We start from the raw sequence: 18,709 nt of genomic DNA, 5'->3' as shown, positions 1-18,709 counted from the left end.
GCAGGGTCCCGGCGCGCACTCGTGCAGCCCCGCGCGTGTGCGCGTCTTGCACCGCCAAGGGACCAGGCAAGTAGAAACGATCGACCTCAAAAGAAAGCGGGCTGAGCAGGGACCTCCAGAGCGGATCTGCCCAAACTGAGGGCAGGTTTTGCTGTCCTTCCCTTGAGCACCGCTCGGCTCTGAATAGCCAGTGTGTTTCAGCGGGGTCGGGAGGACCAGCAGCCCTGGAAACACTCAGACGTATCGCTGCACTTCTCGTAGCCGTCTCTGGGAAAGCTTTCTGCTTGGACTTCAACACTTCGGCGTCTGCACTTGTGAACATTGCGGGTCTGCCTCCACTGGCACAGGGACTACGAGGAGACCCTGACCGGTTAACTTGCATTGCGTAAAATAGGACAGGCAACCTAGACAGATGTAGCTGTCACAGCCGCACGGTATTACTGGGGACGCAGGTACGGTGTGAACAATGTTACGAACCATTTGTATTTTCAATCCTCTGTTCCGAAAATTAAGCTTGTAAAAAAAAAAAAAAAAAAAAAAGGTCAGAGCAGCATTTATTTAGGAGCCTAAATGTGGCCCCTGTATTTGAAAGTGCCTTATTTTTTAACATGGCAGTGGCCTTTTAGGAGATGGACACGCAGGGTCCTGGGGTAGGAAGCTTCTAGCTAAGGTAGGATGAGTATATTCGCAAGTGATTTGCATTTGACAGGAAGCCAAAAATGATATGCTTGAGGACCTCAAGATCTTCCTAAACTTTGTCATTGTCAGGGGATGCTGCTTTTTGACAGGACATAGGGCCAGGTTTATACATAGTTGGTCATATAAAGCAGATCTTGCAGAGAGAGACCTGTGCACATGCTCAGCTTTGCACCCTGTGAGCAGTGACCTCAGACTTCAGTATGACTACCCACAGGGCAGAGAATTAAATACAAGCTTAAATCTGTGCAGGATTACAGCTTAAAATAGTCCCTCCCTCATTCCCCTGGTTTTTCATTACACTAAAGTGCACATTTATTTCTGTAGCAAAGTCCACGCTATCAGAGTACAATCTGAACATGCACGCGCCTCTGAGCAAAACAGTGCCACAAAGCATCAGGTGCTGGTGGTCACCGCTGTAGGCAGTATGGCAAACCTTCTGCAATTATTAATTTCGTGAGCTGCCTAACTGAGCTGCAAATTACATTTAGGAGGGCAGGAGAACTGTATTAATTAAAGTAATCATAAATTACATTCCCTGCAATAAAATACTTTAAAAATCAATACCTTCCAGATAGCCTGGGATTAAAATAGATGAACTTTCCCTTAAAAGCAGGCAAGCAATTTAGTAGACAGCTGGGAGCGTCTGTGCTTAATGGTGGGTGGGAATTGAATCTCCTGACCCTGCCTTCTCCACCACTTTCTTCATTACCAGGCAGGTCATGACTCCAGATATTAATGCACCAGAACCAAACACCATGTGGGGGGCGGGACGGAAAAAAAAATTGGTCCCTTTGTATTGCCAAATAAGGACAATGAACACCCTATGTGCAGTTAAGGAGGTGTCCAATTTTATGGCACGAGTTTGAATTTAATAACACGCTGATTTGCATTATACACAACAGGCAGTCAAACCCCGTGGGGAGGGAAGGAATAAATGTATGCAGTCAGGAGGCACCGTAAAGACGGCCCATCGAAAGAACCAAGTCTTTTTGCGGCTGGTCAGTGTAGCTGGAGGAAAGTTAAAGAGTCAGATTTGCAGAAGCCCAGTTTGGGAGGGGAAAAAGGGAGAAACTTGGCCGAGCTCCCAGTTCACAGAGGGAAGGGTAACTGCAAATGTAATCCTATCCCAGTGCCAGCGTGGGATTCATGGAGTCCATTTCTTCTTCCCCCCCCCACTTTTTGCCAGTTGAAAAAGCTATGTCAGAGTGCAAATCCTTGGCGCTTGGCTTGGGCTGCAGGTGTTGCAGGCACTTGCCCTGCCAGCCCATCTATCCAAGCACAAGCTGTCACTGAGCCAAGCAGGGCAGCCGTCTCACACAGAGCTCAGGTCTGGACATGCTTTAACCCGTTTTCACATTGCCCTCCAAGAAAGCCAGTTCAGCACTTGCACGTGGTCACGTCCCAGTTCACTGGGTGAGAAGCCCTTCATATCCCAGTTGCTTGTTTTCCATCAGAGCTGATGGTCGTCAGCAGCTCTAACGCCCCTCTGCACTGGAATTCAGTCTGGTCATTTGACTCTTCGGTGCACAGTGTTTTCAAGGCAGGATCGTCTCAGCTGACTTTCATTCTTCATAAGAGCAAGTGATGTGGTACAGACATAGGACTCTAGAGCTTGGATTGCATGGACCGAGCGCTGGACCAGAGCTGGTCCTATCTCGGTCACTCTCTAGGCCTGTGTTAGGAACTCATGGGTGCTGTACCATGCTGCCCGGCCCCTCATGGGAGGCTGTCAAAGCACACGGCAAAGTCTTTGGTGCCACTGCAAGCAAAACTCCTGTGACAGCATTGGAACAAGAGTCTGACCACGATCCCAAGTACCGGCCTTTGTGAGACACGCAAGCATCCTCTCCATTGAGCAGGAAAATCAACTTAAGCATAGGAAAGCAATCTGGTTTGCACGGGGCCACGCAGTCAGGCAGGGACTGGAGCAGAGGAGCCCCCATTTCTAGCTCCCCTGCTCAGAGCACCAAACAGCAGCATTATAATTTAGAGCATATGATTTCTCAGCACTCTTGGACTGTAAGCTCCCGGGGACAAGGGCTGTTTCCTTGTGACACTATCATATAAAACGGGATGCAGGCAGGAGGCTCGGACACTGCAGCGAGACACAAAAGCAAACGGGCTGTGGTTCAGCTGAAGTGACTTTACCACTAGGCTGCATTTGGGTTTTATGGAAGCACAGTTCAGGTTAAAGTCTACCCCAAACTTCCTGCCTCCTATTTGGCTGGCTGTCAGTAGCATCTCGAGCTGAATAGTAAAACCAAACACAAAACCTGTTGAGCTAATTTCCTGCTCATAAAGTCAGCTGGGATATTGAAAACCCTGGGAAAAAATGCTATTCATGCTATGTGAAAAAAAAGAGAGAGAGAGCAAACAAATGAGGATCAGGAAGCCAAACGTGGTATCTTTCCAATTTCCTGCCCATAAATTCAAGGGCAATGCTAGGGAACTGCAGCAGGACAAGGGAAATGCAGGGCTCTGGAGGAATATTTATGGCATGGCCTTGCAAGTGGCTTAGCTAAGTGCAGCTTGCACAGATTTTTATGCCTGAAGGTCTTGCTGTGGCATGAATGGGAAAATGCTGCCAGCCTCCACTTCAGCCCTGTTTCAAACAAGCAAGCAAAATATTGTCTTCAGGCTCTGAAGTCAGTGCATTCACCTGCCTGTAAGACCTGGTCAGAGGGAGCTGGAAGCCCTTGTGCAAAGCCCTGAGAGATGCTGTGCAAAGTTGGGACCTTTATCCCATGAAAAAGGGTTGCCCGTCATGACTCTTCATTCTGCAAAACCCCAAAGAAAGCCCATTCCACTGGACCCACTGAGAGTCATAGATCTTGCTTAGCTAGGTCCGACCCAAGTCTAGCAGCTCGCCCTGTGTGGGAGTGGGGTTATGGAAATGCTTTCTTAATACTGGGTTTGATTTGCCCTTCTTGATGACTGGGGAGGTCCTTGGCACTTGGGCAAAATGAAGGAAAAATGTTCCCAAATCAGCAGCACCCTTTGCATGAAGAAAGTGCAGGACAGTGAGTGGGCCCGATTCTCCTCGTAACAAAATGCCAATGAAGAGTAGTTTACCTGAAGTCCATCGTTACCCCGGTGTACCTGGGACCAGACATGGGGTTGTAATGCGGATTAAAAACTAGCAACAGTCTAAACCTTGTTTGCGGCATTGTGATTCTTCTTAGGGAACCCAGCATCTCTTGCAGTGTTTTGTTCAAGATACAGTGTTTGACCACGTCATCTGCTTTTAAACAAGAAAATATTGCTTAGAATTGAAACCTCCTGTACTCCATTTATACAGCGTCCAGGTCTGGTGCTTGGGGCAGCCTCTGGTTTAACAGCTCGCGTTACGGCCGACAGTCTAGCGCGCCTTGCTTTGAACATCTCAGGAATCGGGCCCTTGTCGCGAGTGACAAAATACAGCCGCTTTATTTTTACACCCTCTTTCTTGCTGAGTCCTGTTCTGGTAACTGGGGGTTGTACTGGCAAAATGCCCCAATACTGTTTTCCTGAAGAGGGAGAGGCTGTCTGGGTGAGCTGCCAGTGAAGTTTTGGGTGAGGTCGGTTAGCCCCTATGACAATCCCATGGGTTTGTTACCTGTCTGCGTCTGCAGACTTCACAGGTAGACAAGTTCGTGGTCAGTCCAGAACAGAAATGTAAAGATCCGGGAGTGGGGTTCCCCAAGGGCCTGTCGTCGTCAGAGAGCAAGCACTGTGCTCTTTTAGTTATCGCTGTTTGTTATAAACTGTGCTCTGCCCCGTGCAGCATAGTACAACGCACAAGTTAGGATGGCAGAGAAGGAAACAGCAGGACAGGCAGAGGGGGTCAGGTCTGGCTGCTGTTTAGGTGCAGAAAGGATGGTTCAGGTGTTAGCTTGGGATTTGGGTGACCCATGCTCTACCACTGACTCCTTTTGTGGCCTTGGGCAAGTCACCCAGCTTCTCTGTGCCTCGGTTCCCCACCTGTAAAAGGCAACATTTCCCTGCTCACTAGGGTAGGGCCAACACACTGACAACTGTGCTCGGAGGCTGGGGAATTTCTGGGCATCGAAACCCTGCAGGCTGGTGGGGCAGGAGGAAGGGAGCTGTCTGATGGGCACCCCCTGAAAAGACTTCCCCCTCTTTTTCAACCGACCCTTTATCTGGGGGCAGCTCTCCTTGCCCACACTCTGCTGACCACACTTCCTCCCACATTGCCTGTGTCCCAGCACTCCTCGACTCCCCGCTGAGGACCTGCCTGCCTGCCGGGCCAGACGACTTGGCAGAGGAAAACAGAAATAGGCACTGCCAGGCAAGCAAATGAGAAGCGTTGAGTCACTTGGAAAAGCGCATCTCGAAAGACTATATCTGCCCAGAACACGTCTTCATATCCCCAGGTTGTCTCAGGAGCAGCAATGCACTGAGGCAGGGGAGAGACCTGCTGTTTGGAACAGGAGAGAACGAAGAATGGTTGAGATTCAGGAAGAAAGCCAAACCTCTTAAGTCCTGGAAAGATCATTTGCAGATTAGCAGCATAGTGTCAGCCTTAAAATACCTTTGACTCCTGGCTTTGGAAGGTAAAAGCCTTGGTGGATTGGCCCGGGCTGAGGTGAGATTAGACCTTCTGGCTGACTTTGCTGGCGGCCCGGGAGAAGCTCTGTGCCGCGCGGAGCTTCCCTGGCGGGCATCAAAACTGGCCCAGCTGGCTGCATATCCCCGCGCGCAGGAGCACCCTGGGACGGAGGAGGGCACAGCTGGCCTGCTCTGCACCCTGGCAGTAGCTCCCCTGGCCACTGCAATGCCTCAGACAGCATGATGTTGCCTCTGCAACCCCCCAGGGCCAAAGCACAGCGACACCACCCTGAGCTGGGTTTGCACCTCCACTTCCCCCATTTCATTGTGCCCAAGGGTGAACTGGCCCCGCTAAGACCGGATTGTCCATTTCCACTCCCACCTGCGTTTTCTGGGGGTATCGAGAAACCTCCGTTCAGCTTTATGCTGACTTGTTGATTTCCTGCCTCTTTTTTCTCTTAAAGAAGCAATTAAGGGCTTTGGTCGGTGGTTTAGCTCCCGAGAAGCCCCTCCGGGACTGCGGCTTGTTTGTTCGGCTCTGATCCCTCTGAGAGGCATTCGAGACCCCACAACCTCTGGCAGAGCGAGCAGTTTGGGGAAGGCAGGAGAGCGTTTTGGACTCACCCCAGGGCAGCTGCATAAATTCAGGGCCCAAGAACAGGGCTGCCAGGTGCCGGGAAGGCAGAATATTGGATCAGATCCTGGCTCCCTTGACAGTGATCTGCAAAGGAAAAAAAAAAAAATGGGCTCGTGCCCTTGCTTGCTCCTTTGTAACGAAGAATGTCCCGGAAGTGGCAAGTTCTTTCAATCAGTGTATGGGTGTTGATCGACTTTTACAGTTTAATTTTGTGTTTGCGAGACAGAGTCGGGTTTTGTTTGCTCTGAAAGATCCTGCAGCTAGTGCGTGGAGGATGGGCAAAATGATGCCGTCCCATGGGTCAAGAGAGCAAACGTGAGCCACTGAGAAAGGCAAGTGAGAGTGAATTGGTTTGAAACTGCTTGGTTACGTTAACCACCATGTCATGTCTAATCTTGTTCTTCCAACCAAACTCAGGGAAGAGGAGGCCTGAAATTTCAAGCATTTCCATGATAAAAGCCAAGCCGTAATGAAAGGAGCCCCCTTTACCAGAAAAGTCCGAGTAAGGCATAACCTCAGCACGAAAATCCCTCTCAAGTGACCACTGAATTCAGCTCCCACAAAGAGCGAGGTTCTCAATCCAGGGGCAAACACAGAGACCAAAGGAGCAGCTCCAGTCTAAAAAAAAGGGCCCCTATTATATCATCCTTTTTAAATACCAACTGTTGTTTGTTGCTGGCTCTGTTGCCTCCCGGCATTATTATTAAGAGCTGCTATTGCAGCCTGCTCCTTCCTGTTCCCTTAGCAATGACTTCCTCTCACAGCACTTCTTTTCCCTAAGAGCTGGACATCTGTCTTCCTCCTCATCAGGACAAACACTCTCAAAGCCCTTCTTTATGATTCTCTCCAGTCAGCTGGAAGCTATGATGTGTTATCTATTCATTTTTTTTTCCAATCAGCACCAAAATATTGCTGTCGTCCAGGGCAGTCTAGAGATGGGCTGGGAATAAGAACAACGTTGGCTGGAGGAGATTGGTTAGAGCAGAATTCCTGAGCTCAGGCCTCAATAGGAAATGTGAGTTTGCGAGTTGTTTTGAAAGATTTTTTAACATGGGAAATGACAGCTGAAGTCTTCCTTCATTCTGCATCTCTCAGGTAGTTGGCTTTGCGCTAGATCAGAGACAAGGGGACATTGAAATGGGCACAGACCCACTAGTGTGCCCAGATCTGGCCATGCACTGCCGTGCCAAAGGGCTGAATTGCCGCACAGTCCATTGGTGCCAGGACATGCGCATACTAATGCCTTGCATTTACATAGCATTGCTTAGACCAAAATGCTTTAGAAATGGGTCTGGTTGCACAGGCTGCTACCTAGCACTGAAATGCAGCTGCCCCTGGGGTGGAACGCAACAACTGTTAAAAGTATGCAGCCATTTGGAAATGCAAGGGCCTGGGAAATGCAGCCTACGGACATAGGAGGAAGCTTGGCTCTTGGGTCTGATGGGTAGAATAGGAAGGAAAATAAACTTGGCCTTGCCTTACAACATGCAAAGACCCCTAGCACCAGAGCCTGTGGGGCTTCACATACATGTAGGTTTTACCACTAATGCCCTTCTTGACTGGGGAAAAATACCTGGACCCAGATTCACAGCTTTCTTGTTTCGGTGCAGGGAGTCCCCTGAGACCTAAAAGAGCCTGGGACTGTTCCCCCACTGGTCTGATCCAGTTTGCGATTTATAAGACACAGGCTTGGGTGCTGTTCTGTCTGCATATCTGGACCCCCAGCTTCCCCTCGTGAGCCCCCACGCAGAGATGGGGGTCTCTGAAGTGCTGGGCGAGATGCAGAGGAGAGTTTGTCATTTGGAAGAGGAGGTGGGGATGTGGTCCTGACTGTACTAATTCACACCAGAAAAGTTCTGGAAATGCTGCTGCCTGTAGCAGGCTGAGGCGGTGGGTGGGACCTGAGGGCCACTTTATTTATAATATACTTTATATAACAGCAGCTTGCTGGTTTATGTAACTCTCCAAAAAAGCAAAGCAGTCCCTGCTTGCCATCTCTTATTTATGGGCACAGCAGCTATATTTGCTACTACAGGCACATTTGTGGCAGCAGTAAAATGTGTGACTGTCATTGGGAACGAGGTCCATCAGCTTGGCAAGTGCATTCCCACGAGATATTACTAGACACACTGTCAAGGCTGGGGCAGCCTCAGGGGCTTAGGGTAGTGGCAAACACTAAAAAAACCCCTCTCCTGGAAGGGAGGGTTGTAAAGGCTGCACATTCAGTTAGTTGCTGGGTGCTGAGAGGTCTGCAGTGGGTGCCACTCCTTCGCTGTGCTGGCGTCAAGCTTTTTCGGCTCTCCCAAGTGAAAATGCCTTTGGGATCCGGCTGGTCCTAAGCAGGGGTTGAATTATGGGGGAGTCTGCAAAATACAAATGGGCTGCCTATCACGATGCCCTAATAGAATTGCAGACAAGATTATGATTTTCAAATCTTACAGGGGGACTTTCATCTCTTATTGGGGGGCTCAGCTCCCCTGAGCTTCCCCATAATTCGAACCCTGTTCCTAAGTGCATGCAACTGGCTGCCATTACTGTGTACCTGAGCACCCCCAGGTGACTACTGCATGTACCACCGCACCAGGGAAAGGCTGTTAGCTCCATTGTACAGATGGGGTCACAGAGGCACAGACTGGCATCCACAGCCATGTGACTTCCCAGGACGGCTCCAGATACCCGTGGCAGAGCTGGGAACTTGAGCCTTCCTTTTCCGCCTTTCCTTGCCATGGGTCAGTGACAGCCGCTCACTTCCAGAGAAGCTGGGATGGGAACACAAGGGGTTGCCTCGAGCCAGGATTTCGGGGCACTGGCACAGCTGCATGAGAAGAGAGGGCAAAGGGTGAGGGGCACCATCCGTCATGCTTGAGTTGCATGGGTGCCGGATGGGAATGGCAGGGACTGCTGTGTGGTAGGCAGGGCAGAGGACCACACGCAGGGCCTTCCCACGCCACAGACGCTCACATGGCCGCACGTGCCGACTTCCCACAGCACAGAAAGCAAAAGGGAAGCCTGGGGAAATTCCTACTGAAACGGTGTCAGCTCTTCCCAGCTGGAATGAAATATTTGGTGGAGGAAGGGTGCGGGGAGATCCATAAAAGGCATCATTTGCAAAGCCTTCCCCATTTCTGTCACTTGGCCTGCAGCCGGGCAGATCTAATCACCTCTCTCACCGGCACGTGGACACTGGTCTGATCCGGGACATCCTTGGCCAATTACATGGAAGGCGGAGAGCCCTCCTGGGCATTGCACCTCCGTGTCCAGCCCTTGAGAAGGCTGCTGTTTAATTAGGCTTGGAGGCATGCTTTATCTGTGGTTCCCTGCTAGAGGGTGGAGCTGTAGCAAAGTGCCTTGCTCCTGGGAAGTGACGCAGTGAACATCACAGATCTCCCCCACAGCAGCTTCCATGGAAAGGGGCCAGTTTCACGTCAGCGTTGTTTGGTCCAGTGTGTGCGTGCCTGGTTGTGCAGGCTGTCTGCTTTGGCTGGCCACATCCTGGCTCTGAAGTGCATGGACCTGATGTGTAGCTAAGGCCCAATGTTTCTAAAGCAGCCATGCAGAGCTCCTGTTTAGCTCGATGCGGGGCTCAGCATCTCTTTGCACAAAGGCCTGAGCATACTCAAATGAAGCACTCAAAACCGGCCGCTGCCTTACCACTGGTAACACAAATGCCCTCCCCACGCTGCAACAGCTGGCAGAAGGCTCCAGCAGCTCCTCCCAACTGCTGTCAGCAGGGAGAGGAGACCATCAAGAGCAATTTCTAGCCAGAGACCTGCAGCTTTTTAGCCCATGCTGTGATTTCAGTCCTGCAGACACCTCTGTAGCACAGCTGGATACCGGGCAGATGCAGCACGAGGCTGGGGATTGACAGCGTGCGAGCGCACACGGGGCACGAGGCCCCTGATGCCCTCCGGCAGGCGGGTTATATAACATCACTTGCGTCACTCCAGCCAACGCGGCCACCGCTGCTCTGACAGCGTCGCCCTACAGCTCTCGGGGGCTCTGTGCCACATTCATGCTCAGTTGGAGGTTGCGTTTTAGCTCACTGCACATATTCCTTCCGCGTGAAGAGTGGGATCGTGGAAAGCAGAGGGCCAGGCAGGCTCCTAGCATCATCCTCTAGCCTTGCATGGCCGCGGTGCGGCAGACCTGGCCAGACTTCCCTCGTAGCTCGCAGGGCCGCTCCCAGCATTACTTCCCCAAGTAGACTGTCTCATCTGATCTCACATCACCAGCGGCACGGTGCTTTCCTCTCCTCTCTTTGACAGATTATTTCATTGCTTAGTAGATCTCAGCATTACGGACTTTCCTCTAACATCTACAGATTCAGGGTTCGGGAGAAGTAGTGCGTCCTGGCCATCTGGGCTAAAAGGGCAATGTAAGAGCTTAGCCTCTCTCAACAGGGTGATTGTCTGATGCAACTTGCCGTTTTCAGTTCATGGAAATACACTTAACGAGCAAGGAGTAATTAATGCAGTCTGGGTGAAATCCTGCCCCTGGGGAAGTTAGAGGGTAAACTCCTGTCCACTTCCAGAGGGGCACCCTTTTATTCACTGTCTCCTTCAATAAGCTACAGAGACATCAAGGCCAAGGAGGCAGATTTTCTCAGTTATAGTGACCCACTGGTTTAGCAGGGGAGGCAAAGGAACAGCCTCAGGTCCCTATGGGGCTCAGTCTTCCCCAGGATTTGTGCACCGGGGCTAGTCTCTGGCGTGTTTATTCTCACAGGGCCGCGAGCAGCAGGGAAGAGAGCTGCTGCGTTGCACAGAGCGGCAGGGACCGGAGACAGAGCAAAGCCCTCCGTGCCTCCAGCAATCTGCAACTTGAGATCCCTCAAGGGGCCTGTGGCTGGGCAGGGATTTGCACCCCAGTTCTCCCCTGCCCTAGACAAGTGCCCTAATGGCTGGAAAGCCTTCAGTTCAGAGACAGTCCCATGCTTGCCTGCCACAGAGGGAACTAATGCTGTGTTACCTGGCTGTAAATCATCCACCTGGCGTCAGTGGCCCTTTGCCCCTTTACACCAGTCAAGGACTTCCCCCATGATGGTTGGGAACCATTGTGCTTCTCCAGGGAGAACCGGCCCAAAAGTTTGGAAATTTCCATTGCAGGATTTCCACAAGCAGAAATTTGGGAGGGGGGTTTTGTTCTTCTTGTTGCATCCTGAAAACATTTTGCTCCGGTTCAAGTGGCCCAAACTCCAGGGCGCGCATGGGCTGAAGGTGGACTTCCCTTGGCTGATTTGCATTCACGTGAAAGAGCCTCGGGCTTCCCCGGGTTGAATTTAGGCTCCTGGGGAATCTCTCACCCCTAGAGAGGGAAGAAAGAGGAGGGGTTCTCCATGGGGGAAACCAACACAGCGATGATAAATGCTGCCTCTGAAATATTCATGCTTAATAGGGCCTGTCAGATGAGGCGTGCATGGTAATGATACCACCCATCATGAGAGAGTTAATTGAATCAATGAAGTGAACAGCCCAGCCGTCCGGCATATGCCGACTTTCTGATCAGCCTAACCATTACTAAAGGACCCTTGTCACTCATCGCTGCTTGATTACACTGCTCTGCCTGCGAGGGGATTTGATGTGAAGTGTCCAATGAGGGTCCAGGCTGGCTCTAAATCCAGCTTTGCAAAGCCCCAGATAAAAAAGACTTCCATTAACAAGGCGAGAAAGGTTAGGACAAGCAGCATTACAGCAAATCTGGAGAGGTAAGGTGATAGTTTTGTCTGGGGCTTATGGAACATATGGTCCCGGCTTTTGTACTGGTAACACAAGAGCTCTTTTCTTGTAGCAGGGCAGGCATGACTTGTGCATATGTGGGCTGGAGCTTGATGTGGCTGATACTTGGAAAGTCAGGCAGTTCGGGAGACTTGCGAATGTGATTGGGGGTTGAATGCAGATCTTCTCCGTGTCTGCACAGCCCTGGCAGGTGGAACATGCTGCTTCTCTCGGGCTCCTGAAATAGATGTAGGCTGTCTGCTCGTGCTCAGGGTCTGATTGTTGAAACCGAGAGGGAGATATCTGTCTGCAAAGCGTGTTTAGAGGATTTCTGCTTTTTTGTAGTGTGATTGTTACAGAGCAGCAGCTGTCTCAGTAGCCTTTCTTACCCACTGCAATTCCCGTCTTACAATCAAGCAGCAAACTGCACGTAACTGAACTAATGATGGGGCAAAAGAAAGAAAGACAAAAGCTTAGTAATGCAGAACCAGCCATGTGTATAGGTGTGCAAGTGGCAACAGCATGTTGAGAGCGCTCTTGTGCTGCAAGGAGCCTTTTAAACAGCATGCTTATGAACATTTGGGCTCTAGCGTTTCCGAGATATTTATAATCTCTTGTGCCAACCTCTCTCCGTCAATATGACGCATCTTTACCTCGAGCCCAGCAAACCCCTTCCAAAAAAAAAGTGGCGGCAGCTGTTGGAAAGTACAGCCCATTTGTTTTATGATGCCGCTTTGGGAATATGATCCAGATCCCACATAAGAGAGAAGGGAAGCAGCAGAGTGAAAGGAGAGAGAAGGGAGTTCACAGGCTTTGGAACATAGCTAGCATAGTTTAAAGTTGACATGGAAAGTTAAAACCTTTCAGGCAAAGTGGACGGATAAAACACAAGCGCTAATAATGGGAAGCCAAAATGTTGTTTTTCTAGCAAATAATTGATTGCTCTTGTTTTCACCCACAGATCATTATTCTATTCAAGTTTCCAGGATTTTATTCCATCCCGGTGTGTATGTTTCTTAACCTGTAGTTCAGGCATTATAATGTTAAAGCATCGAGACCTGTTACAGTGTAATGCCACGCCATATTTTAAATCTTGAAATCCGATTTTACCCCGTTAGGCACAGAAGGCAGGTGCTTAGTCAAAGGCACGGGCCATTTGTTGTGCACAGCACTTCTGGGCTCAAACCGTTGCACAGCAAGAAAGCTCCGAAAGCAGCAGCCTCCATCTAAAAACGGAGGCGGGCAGAGCTGTGCTTGGCTCCAGGCACTGAGGTTTTGCCAAGCCGCTATTTGAGACTCAATAAACAGATATTTCCATTGTCAAATTGCAGAACTGAATACCTCTGTCAGCCCTTTGCATGTTCAAGCATTGAGCTTTGGAAAATAACTTCTTTTTGGTTTCTTCGGAAACTAAAGCATTTGTGTTGCACGCCCCATGGAGCAGCCGGGATCTCTGGGACAGATACGACGCATTTAAACCTGTGTCATTTGATAGTAGGTCACGTTTCAAAACAGCTGCTTCTGTGCACTTGCCTAGCTTCCACAATACAAAGGGGATTTACCTCTTGCTTTTACAGCCAGCAATCAGTTCCCTTCCTGTAGCAGAGACACAAACCCTACCCGTTTTCTCTTGGCTTTGCCAAGCACTAATTCAGTGTCCTGTTGTCCTCCCCAGTTATCCATGAAGGAGGTTGGAGACGGGCTGCATGAACAGATGAACTGCATGATGGGTGCCCTGCAAGAGTTGAAACTCCTCCAGGTTCAGACAGCTTTGGAGCAGTTGGAGATTTCAGGGAGTCGCAACCCGGTCTCCGGCGCTGGGCAGCACCAGTGCTGTCGAAATGGCAGAGAGGGGCCCAAAGCCAGGCTGGAAACCAGCAGGCAGAACGAGAGGTGGCTGGGCAAGAGGCCGGTGGAGGAGCGCAGCTCCCTGGCTATGGCCAACCCCACCCAGACGCACCAATCTGCCAGCCTGTTTGGCCCCGTTACTTTGCCAGACAGCGGCCACCACAGACACACGGCTTTCTCCGTCAGGAATATCTATAGCGAAGACTATTATCATGTTAACAGACCTTCCTCGACCCTGACCGCAGCAGAGTATTGCCCACCAAGGACATTTGAGTCGTCCAGTTTGGGCTCGACCGGAAACCAGCTTTGCAGAGACACACGCGGCCTCCCCCAGAGCCCGGCTGGCAGTCGAGCCGGCTGCAGGGAGTGCCAGCTGTCGGACGACGCCAACGACTGGACTTCCTCCCTGATGTCTCAGAGCAGAAACCGGCAGCCTCTGGTCTTAGGGGATAACATCTTTGCAGATTTGGTTGGGAACTGGTTGGATCTGCCAGAGCTGGATAAAAAGGGCGAGAAGAGCGAGCCCTCCCTCTCGCCCAGCAAGTCTCAGGAGTTCTGCAGGAAGTTCTCCCTCACCACCAACATTTTCAAGAAGTTTCTGAGAAGCGTCCGGCCGGATAGGGACAGGCTCCTCAAGGAAAAACCAGGCTGGCTGCCCGCGGGAGGCAGGGAGACGGAGCTCTCCAAGAGACCCAAAAAGGCCAGCAAACAGAAAGGGACGTTTTACTTTCCCCTCCACGGGAACATGCAGAACAATCACAGCAAAGCGGAGAGGTGCCCCAAGATGGAAACAAGCGGTGACAAATCCAAGCACTGTGCCAAGACGGTGCACGACACCATCGACTACACCCAGTCAGGCTTCGATATTAATACGGCTGTTTGGGTCTGAGCTCCCCTGCTCAGCCGTTGTGTTTGAAACCAGAGATGAGCTGGAGGGCACACATGGCCGCACGCGAGACCCCTCCACACCTCTGCCGCGCCACGTGCCGGAGGAAACGGAGAGCATGCAGTGCACTTCAGGCCCACGTAAGGACAGCTTCACGGCAGCCGCTGGGGAAGGAAGCCGGAGCAGCAGCCGAATCAGGATGTGTGCCGAAGCTTGCCAGAGCCGGCGAGAGTAACGTGAATCCTCAACCGCTGGCAGTGCCATGGAGAGCCATTTCCCTTCCCAGTCTGCAACTCTCACTGGTTATGGCAGCTTCCATGTGGTTCATCTCTGGTTAAAATAGATGCACTACATAAAACGCGGTGTGTGTGTGTGTGTGTGCACTATATATATATATATATATATCTATTTTTAAAAAATCTACTCTTCCTCGTGTGCACTTAATACTGGGTTACAAACCAAGCAACTCAAAAGTTGATCTCAAAGCACTTAATATTTAAATGAAAAGAGTTAGGTATGACTTGACGAGAGGCACTGAACCGTTGTTAAAGCCGGGTGTGGGCGCCTGAGCATCACACCACATTTCAGCTATTCCCTTTTTCAAAGGTGTCTCCAGTATAGTCACCATGTCTGTGCTTACCAGTGCCAGTTTAACCCGTAGCGAGTAACCAGGTCCATGCTTGGAAATTTGTGATGTCCAGAAATCCTTCGCCCATTTTGCTTAACCCTTCATGGCCTTAACCTCAGATGCTGCGCTGAGACCTTATGTCGGGTTGTTGGGATTTTTTAAGTGTTGTTGTGTACAGATTTAGCCTCGAGAGAACAGAGTTCTTCAGTGTTCAGCTCTCCAAGAGCTCCTAATAAAGAGATGTCAAAGTCTTCCAAAGCACTGTCGACTTGATCTGTATGATGTGCGATACGGCCTCTCTCAGCCCTGTATGTAGAGCAAAAGCTTTGGTCAGCTGTATGGGGCTGAAGAGCAGCCAAAGCTAAATAGCTGCCCTAAGAATGGAAACTATAAATCCTATAAGCCAGAAGGGACTGAGGCTCCCACATCTGTGGGTCAAAACAGCTGGAGTCTGATGGCCTTCAAGGCAAATGGCAAACCTGCTCTTTTGTTCTTAGCAATTGAAACGTTTGGTCAGAGACAGTTCACGAGGAAGCAGCCTTGGGGTCTTCACTTTCTTGGGTCACTGGCACGAGCTGCCTGGTTAGGACCAAGGTGCCTGGAGTGTACAGTCAGGTGCCATCTAGAAACCCAAATGCAGAAGTGCCCTAAAGCCAAACTGTACGCTCAGCACTAGAAGCCTCCTCCTGCCCCAGGCAGCCGGCCACGTCGCACGGCTGTCCCAGCGGGGCCTGGCACCATTAATGTAGAGCAAGACGTCTCTCCACACAGCGAGCCCTGCTTCCCACCCCTGACTCCACTGCAAACTGCGGGATGCTCAGGATCTGCTGCCCTTTGTTCCTTAGGATCTCCAGGAGCAAGGCGCAGGGGAGTGAACTGGGCGTGTAATTAATTTATTGATCATGGAGCCAGGAGGGGGAGATGTCCACCCTCAGTAGCTGCACCCACCTTTTCAGTCCCTCCAGCCATGTGCAGCTCCTTGGACTGGCACGGGGCTGCATTGCTCCCCCGTTTTGCAAGGGGGATGTGCGAGCACTCATGGCGCTTTCCTACATGCACGTCTCTTCCTTTTTGGCTCCCTAAGGTGAAGAAACCAGTGGGCCAGACATGGAGGAAGGGAGAGGGGGAGGTGTATACACACACACACATATTTATTTAATATATATATATTAATTTAATGGGGTTAAAAATATATAATACACATATTTTAATTTCATGGGGGGGGGGAATATATATATGAAATTAAACAAAACCAGCGCTGCTTTTGCCCAAAGAAGGCACGCGGCACGGGTCAGCGTGTGGAATTTGCTTTGGGCACTCTTTCAGGAACCACAGTCACAAGCAGGCATTCATTTCCCTCCCTCCCAGGGTTGGGGCTCGCTAGTTTTCTCCCCCTCTCCTCTGTCTGAAGGTCGAGAGGCTGGTTTTCCTCCCGTTTCTCATGAATGTCAGTCCTGTTTGTTCAGCGTGTGCGCTGCCCACACGCCTTCCCCGACCGGGAGGGAGCAGCCCTCCTAAATAAAGTCATTGTGAACCACAGCGCAGAACAAGCGTCCCGTCCCAGGGCCATCCTGCTCACCCCACGCTGGCGCGCAGGCAGCCTCAGCCTCAGCCTCCTCCTTTGCTAGCTCGCATGTACGCGACCCCTTCCTCCACTGACTCACAACGGAGCTGAGCCCAAGCTCACAGCGGTTCAACACATCCCAAGGCTGATGGCTTTAAAAAGAGTTATACTTCCAGAGCCAGCATTTCCAAGGTAGCTCTACCGCCGGCACGGCAGCCACAGGTGTTGCGGCTAATGGATGAGGAGCCGAACGTGCTGATGCTGCTCGGCTGGACAGCGGGATCAGGTTAACGGCTCACGCCCAGGTCTCGTGTGTGGCCGTGCTGAACATTAATCACAGCACCACTGACCCAGCAGCTGCCGGGTCCTGCCCCCCTCCCTTGTCCCTGCCCCAACCTTCGTTTTTTGCTGCTTTCTTACTGCTGGGTTGGCATGGCATGGTGCTGCATAGCAGGCAACGAGACCTGGGGCCTCGCTGCAAAGCTCTGGACCTCCAGAGGATCATTAATGTGTTTGTTGATGAGCTGTGATTACCCGAATGGGCAGCAGATGCCGTGTCCGGCCTCGGTACAGCACAGCGTCTTCCTCGAATGACCTGCCAGGCTGGGATTTTAGAGCCCCTTTCAACTCAGCCAGCTTGGTTTTGTTTCTGAGCAGGGCCCTGAAGGGGAATCGTCTGCTCTCACTGCCTGGGGATTTAGCACGTGCAACACCTGAAGGGAAACCCCTCCCTAGGCCAGGCAAAAGCAGAGCAGTGCGTCTCCAGAGCCAACAGCCACGATCAGAATTGGGGGAGATGGGAACCCGGCCCCTGTCCAAAGGGGAAGACCCAGCAAGCAGGTGGAAATATAAGCAGCACTCAGTCAGGTCCAAAGCACAGGTCTAGCTGGGGTGTTTCCAGTGCTCCCCTCTGGATCCTGGCCCCACGCTCACGTCCGCGCGGTCGAGAAACAGAGCCCCGCTGCGGCGGGTGCCTGAGCGCCGGGATTTATGAATCAGGAAACGGGAACCGACTGTGCCATGGCACATGGGCCCTTGCAAAGGCTGAAGCCCCAGAACAGCAGCTGTCAGCAGCGCTGCTCCCCTCCCGTCTGCCGCGGGCTCTGACAAGGAAGCCAACTGGAACGTCTCCGGGGAAGGGGACCTTTGGCCTCGCCTGCCTTTCCCTGACAGCTGCACTCGATGCATCACCACACTTCTTTCATTTGATCCAGGGGAAATGAATGTGGGGGGATAAAAGACGGGGAGAGCGTCACTCAACTCAGGATCGTGCTGCAATCAAAGCCTTCGTAAGCAATTAGGGGACCCCTCGGATCAGAGCGGTGCCTGCTTTGCCAGGAGGCGGGATTGTTTCCGGGTCCTGTGTGGCAAGCGGCACTCCGAGCCCCGTGTCTCTTCCACCGTGGCTGGGCTGGCTCTGCCCCATCCGTGCCTGCTTCTCGTGAAGGTAGTGCTAGGTGGCTCCTTCCCCGGTGGGAGCAGGACTTAGGGGCTGCAGTGGTGGTGGCAGACAGGCCCGGCGGGGAGACCAGTGCCCTGATCCTGCGTTCCCAGCTCCCCCGATGTCTGCGTCTGTGGGAGAGCTGCATCCAGCCGGCGTGGGGACCGGCAGTTCAGATCAGAAAGGACCGTGGTATCCTCAGGAGCTGCAGCCTCACTTGGTGCCTGGCACCTGAGGAGATGCTGAGGATCAGGCTGGTGCTAGGAACGGGGCACAGCACAATTACTGGAGCTGTGTGATGAAGGCAGCGTGATATTATTGCTAAGAGCATAAGGTTGATTATTTCAGAATAGAGCAGAGGATGTGGGAGGGGCAGCGGCGAGACTAAAGAGAGCACCACATGCAGAATTATGCCGCAGTCCATGATAGATGCACATGGATAGTGACAGATGGGCTAGATCATCTTCAGGGGAGGGAGCATCTCTTGCTATTTCCATGGTCCAAAGTCTAGTGAAGATCATGGGAGCCCTTCCCTTGTCTTCCTAACACACGGATCCAGAATGGCACCTCTGGCACTCCACAAGCCAAAATAGATAGATAGATAGATAGATAGATATAAAAATCATAGAGAACCTTTAGCTTCTTGAAAGCCTGGATCTTACCATCCTGCAACTGCGAAGCACCTCACCTGAGTGGACCTGTACAAATAATAACGACGACAAGTCATCCTCCCTACAGAATTAG

At 51.5% G+C, this 18,709-nt stretch overlaps 1 protein-coding gene across 2 annotated transcripts; it reads left to right on the top strand.

Annotated features, from left to right (window-relative positions):
* The first annotated feature begins 15 nt into the window (after positions 1-15).
* Positions 16-15,212, top strand: INKA2 (inka box actin regulator 2). Of its 2 annotated transcripts, XM_025192013.1 has the most exons (3): positions 16-452; positions 12,560-12,601; positions 13,274-15,212. In XM_025192013.1, exon 3 carries the CDS (start codon positions 13,280-13,282, stop codon positions 14,333-14,335), a length of 1,056 nt encoding a protein of 351 aa, XP_025047798.1. In that variant the 5' UTR covers positions 16-452; positions 12,560-12,601; positions 13,274-13,279; the 3' UTR covers positions 14,336-15,212. The 2 variants fall into 2 exon arrangements, with proteins under 2 accessions (XP_025047798.1, XP_025047799.1); XM_025192014.1 differs by lacking the exon at positions 12,560-12,601.
* The last annotated feature ends 3,497 nt before the right edge of the window (positions 15,213-18,709 follow it).

Source organism: Alligator sinensis, unplaced genomic scaffold, assembly GCF_000455745.1.
Source record: "Alligator sinensis unplaced genomic scaffold, ASM45574v1 scaffold589_1, whole genome shotgun sequence".
Lineage (NCBI taxonomy): Eukaryota > Metazoa > Chordata > Crocodylia > Alligatoridae > Alligator > Alligator sinensis.
Note: the sequence above shows the minus strand (reverse complement) of the source record. Positions and strands in the feature narration are given on the sequence as shown.

Excerpts from the sequence above, each read along its gene's own strand:
- INKA2 (XM_025192014.1), top strand. The coding sequence starts at position 13,280 with ATGAAGGAGGTTGGAGACGGGCTGCATGAACAGATGAACTGCATGATG.